Genomic DNA, 4,330 nt, shown 5'->3' with positions numbered 1-4,330 from the left:
ATGATATATACATATATATTAATATACATAAAATCGTAACAATGTAACTGCAATATGAAAAGAAGATAAATTTTGTATATTTAAGTGCGGAGAGTGAGAGAGAGAGAGAAAGAGAGAGAGAGAGAGAAAGAGAGAGATTTTCTCTTCATTTTTTCATCTCCAGCGATGATGATCTTCTAACGTGATAAAAAATTTCTAACGTATTTCCGATTGTATTTTAATTATAATAATAATTGGATACTCAAGTCACATTGTTTTTTTTTCCAGATTTACAACTAACGTTCAACTTGTTATATTACGATTAATATATATAATTTAAGATATTACCTTGTTTTATATTATTTTCAATTTATCTCTTCCGGAGACAAGTACTTGCGCAGTTAGCTGTACGTATACGTTTCGAAGAAGCCGTTCACGAAAACTTGTAGTTACATTGCGCGCAATTCGGTTGCACGCACGGTATGCTCGGTAACACCGCGGGCGGCAGATGATGAAGAATGCCCGCCGATCTGGCGGCCGACAGCCGATCTGCCGCCACCTGAGCGCACACGTGCGCATCCCTCAGTTGCTGCTGCACACCGGGGTTGAAATAATTATTGTAACGGAAATTTAGAGCGATGGCCTCCTGATCGGTCGCGGTTTTTGCTAATGACAGATCGGCACCTTTGGCGAATTGCTCGGTCGGCACGATGTTCAGCAGATAGTAGCCCGCGTCCCCGTAGACGTTTCTGGACAAGCTGGTGTAGATCGGTGCCAACATTGTGCCGGAAACCGGTTGCTGCTGTTGCGACTGTTGCTCTCCGACGGCGTTGTCGGCGACCGTTTGCGGCGGCCGAAAGGCCGAGGCCGATGTGTGACCGATGCTGGTCGACAGCGTCGGCTCGACGATACCCAGACTGTCGCTCGCGAAGTACTCGATCGCCTTCAACAGATCCTGGCCGCAACGTTGTAACACCAGTTGCAGAACCGACAGCTTCGTGTTCGGAAAGAGACGAGCTAGGGTTTCCACGGAAGTTTGCGAGACCGGAGCGAGTTCCTTGGAAGTGTCCATCTTATTCGCGTCGAACAGAAGACTTCTGGATCTTGAACAACTATCCGAACTGTCCTGAGAGTGGGAATAAAGAATATGAAGATTGTTTTTTGTTATGAGATAAATGTACTTTTTAATATTAAAAATATATATATTTATATTAAAATATTATTAAAAAATAGTGTATTTTTTTTAATTTCTCTTTTTTTTTATTTTATACATAACAGAACTGTCTCGTACAGAACAGTTTTGAAGACGAGCAGGCAAAATGCTGTTGACGGTCGTGTGCGGAAGATCTTTCCGCAAGTCCTCCGAGATCCCGTCGATCTTTTTCGCATCCTCGGTCTGCTCCGCCGTCGATTTCGGTTCCGTCACGGACATCCCGAAAATCTTTCCGGGAGGAAGTCGGTCGAACTTCTGTCCGGTCGCTACCTTCGCCATTTTAAGGGCGATGGCGTCCTCAGCCGCCTGTTGTCTTTTCAGAGCAACCTTTTTGTTTTTTTTAATCAAAAAACAGAATTTTAATCTCTCCCTTACAATAAGTAAATTGTTTTGAAGTAAATTGTTTAGTCCTTCCAATACGTATTTTTTTAGAGTCAAAATTATTTCTCTTAAAAAATATACAATTGTGCACGGTAAAAGACAAATTGTTAAATAAAAAATGCGTAATAAAAATTACTGTTTCGTCAAGAAGTTTTCTCTTTCTTGATAATGAAGTCGAATGAGCAAAACAACGAAATCACGTGCGAGTGATAAAAATACGGTCCTTCGATTATCGATTTGCGGTTTCTATTGCTATAATTAATATGGCGAAAGACACACATATGTCGCATATAAAAAGAGTTTCCATACATATAACGCGCGGCAATCGAATCGTGATGGATCATGACTGCGCTCGACTTATAAATGGACCTGTCGCTTATGTATATGGGCGCATACATTTGCCGCGACTGTTATTCCAGGCCGGACCACCCGCAACAATCTTTTACATCGCTGATGCTGAGACAGAGTATTCTACCGGCCGACCATTTCCTCATCCCATTTTCTCTTCAATCTCGTTCGATCACCCGAAAGCGATAACTATCCGATTTCACTCGACACGGGTCAATATATCGCCCCACGTGTTCCCTTTTTGACTTTTGCTACAATAGCATTCGCTACAAAGTCTTGCTCGCAGAAATGCTTCCCGATGTATCACACACAAATATAAATTTTTTTTTTTTTTTTCGCCCCCAATAGTACGGATATTTTTAAAACAATAGATGTAACTTAAATACCAGGAATAAAAATAAAACGACAAGTTTATTTTACGTAATTTAATATACAAATATAGAACAGATATAATAAAATTTTTGGTATGTTTTTTATTTAAAAAAAAAAAAAAACAAACAAAAAGAATTTGTTTATACACAACATTCCCACGAATGTTTTTTATCAAAACAAAAAAGATTTGGAAAGAGAAACAAATTCTTTGAAGAGAACAAAGAATTTTTCTTTTTTTTTTATCACCGTAAATTTTACCGATATTTAGTAATTACCTAAAAGCGTGGTCGTGTCGCAAGCCGCGTGCCGATAATCCCGGCGATACTTCCGTGAGTGATACCGCCCAAGAGCTCTTTGTTAATCACCGCGGATTACGCGAATTTTTGCTCGACCGCGCAGAAGTTTCCGCGACAAAGCCGCGCGACGCGCGCAGAGAATGCTGCTCGCGACGATGCACCCGATTACATTGCCGTATGAATTCGAGCGTGTGGTTTTTATTTGATCGCACGATCGCGCCGGAGTTTCTGTTTCGACTATTTTTGTTCCAAGATACGTCCGGGATAAATACGTGCGCGAGCGTTAACATCGCCCGCGCGCGCTCATCGCCGCATCGAAAGTCGCCGCAAACAAAGTATCGAGTGTCATAATGCCTATGCAAACAGAAATGAAACGCTACACCGAGCGTTAATGGATTTAATTTATCTCACCCCTGTTGTGTTACCGTCTTCCTCTTCGAGAGAACTGATCGGGAGAGGGGCGTTATACTCTATCGCACCGAATATGCATTAGGCGTAACACGAGGCTGATGATGACCACATTGCCCCCCGCAGTCGAGTGACTGTGATGACGATCTCGTTTCGATCGTTTGATTCATTTCGCACTTTATCGGAACCACAAAGAAAAGCGCAGTCCCGAAACGGCATCACGTTTTTTTGTTTTGTCCAATTAAAGTATTGCGCAATATTGTGCGCGCATTATTCGATGACCGTTCGGAAGAAAACGGAGAACGTAAAAAAAATTTCACAATACCATTTTACACGTTACCGTTAGAATTAAATTAATCACTTTTACTCTCTTTGTTTGGTGTATAAAAAGTGTGTAATACAATATAAAAAAAACTTACACCCGATCGCATTGCTGGGGAAACTTCGTGTGATTTGTAGGAATATTAAAACAAACTATCAGGCGTGTTTGTACACTTTCTTTCTGTTTTCTTCACGTTGTTTCGCGACGCGGTGTCTTCGATAAATGAGTGATTTAATTGCAGCGTAGTTTTTTGATCCTTATTTTTATAAAAAAAAAAAAAAAAATAGAGACAAAGAGAGAGAGGGGGAGAAACTTTGTTGTCGCGCGCCTTCCTTCATCAGAAGAGGATAAACGGCGACAACAAGCTCCAATCGAGCGTTCGTTTAAATACCGAGAGGTGAATAAAAGCGCGAAATAAAAACATATCGCAAGCGCATTAATCATGCTCAACCACGCGCGCAGCCAATTGACATTTTTCTTTCACATTTTCTCCATGTAACGGTCAAAGAGCAAAAGATAAACTCGCGTGTATTAAATTAATGTTGATGTGAAAAAAAGCGCGCGTGACATTTACCCTGTGTGTCCTGTAAATATTGCATTTTTGATTAGGTATTTCGAATCAGCGTGCGAATGATAATCCGATTATCTGTCACGTAAAATGAGTCGCGCTACTGTAAAATTATTGCGTTTGTAAAATACGAGGATTTACATAAAAAAGAGAGAGAGAGAGAGAGAAAAAAAAAAAGAAAATGCGGTGTTAAGACTATTACAAATTTTAAATAGAAGATTTGCGGCTCTCACCTGTGCGGCCATCACTCGCTGCCGTTCGGCAATTAGCGAACACTTCGGACACAGACATTCCCGATAATGACACTCTCGTTTGTGGCCGCGCAGCCAGGAGATCAGGCCGTGATTCCTACAACGGGCGCATTTCGGTCTACGCTGTTTGCCGTCCGTTCCCTCGTTGCTCTCGCTGTTCTCCGATCTGTTCTTGTTCTTGCCGCGGAGCAT

At 41.4% G+C, this 4,330-nt stretch overlaps 1 protein-coding gene across 1 annotated transcript; it reads right to left on the bottom strand.

Annotated features, from left to right (window-relative positions):
• Window positions 1-412: 412 nt before the first annotated feature.
• Window positions 413-4,330, bottom strand: LOC109857888 (doublesex and mab-3 related transcription factor 3, truncated-like). Its single transcript, XM_020434658.1, has 3 exons — window positions 4,121-4,330; window positions 1,271-1,519; window positions 413-1,105 (listed from the first exon to the last, which is right to left on the bottom strand). The coding sequence occupies exons 1-3, from the start codon at window positions 4,328-4,330 to the stop codon at window positions 413-415; spliced, it is 1,152 nt and encodes a 383-aa protein (XP_020290247.1).

The sequence above is a fragment of the Pseudomyrmex gracilis genome, unplaced genomic scaffold (genome assembly GCF_002006095.1).
Source record: "Pseudomyrmex gracilis isolate BER0280 unplaced genomic scaffold, ASM200609v1 scaffold_177, whole genome shotgun sequence".
Lineage (NCBI taxonomy): Eukaryota > Metazoa > Arthropoda > Insecta > Hymenoptera > Formicidae > Pseudomyrmex > Pseudomyrmex gracilis.
This window is presented reverse-complemented; position numbering and strand designations above follow the sequence as displayed.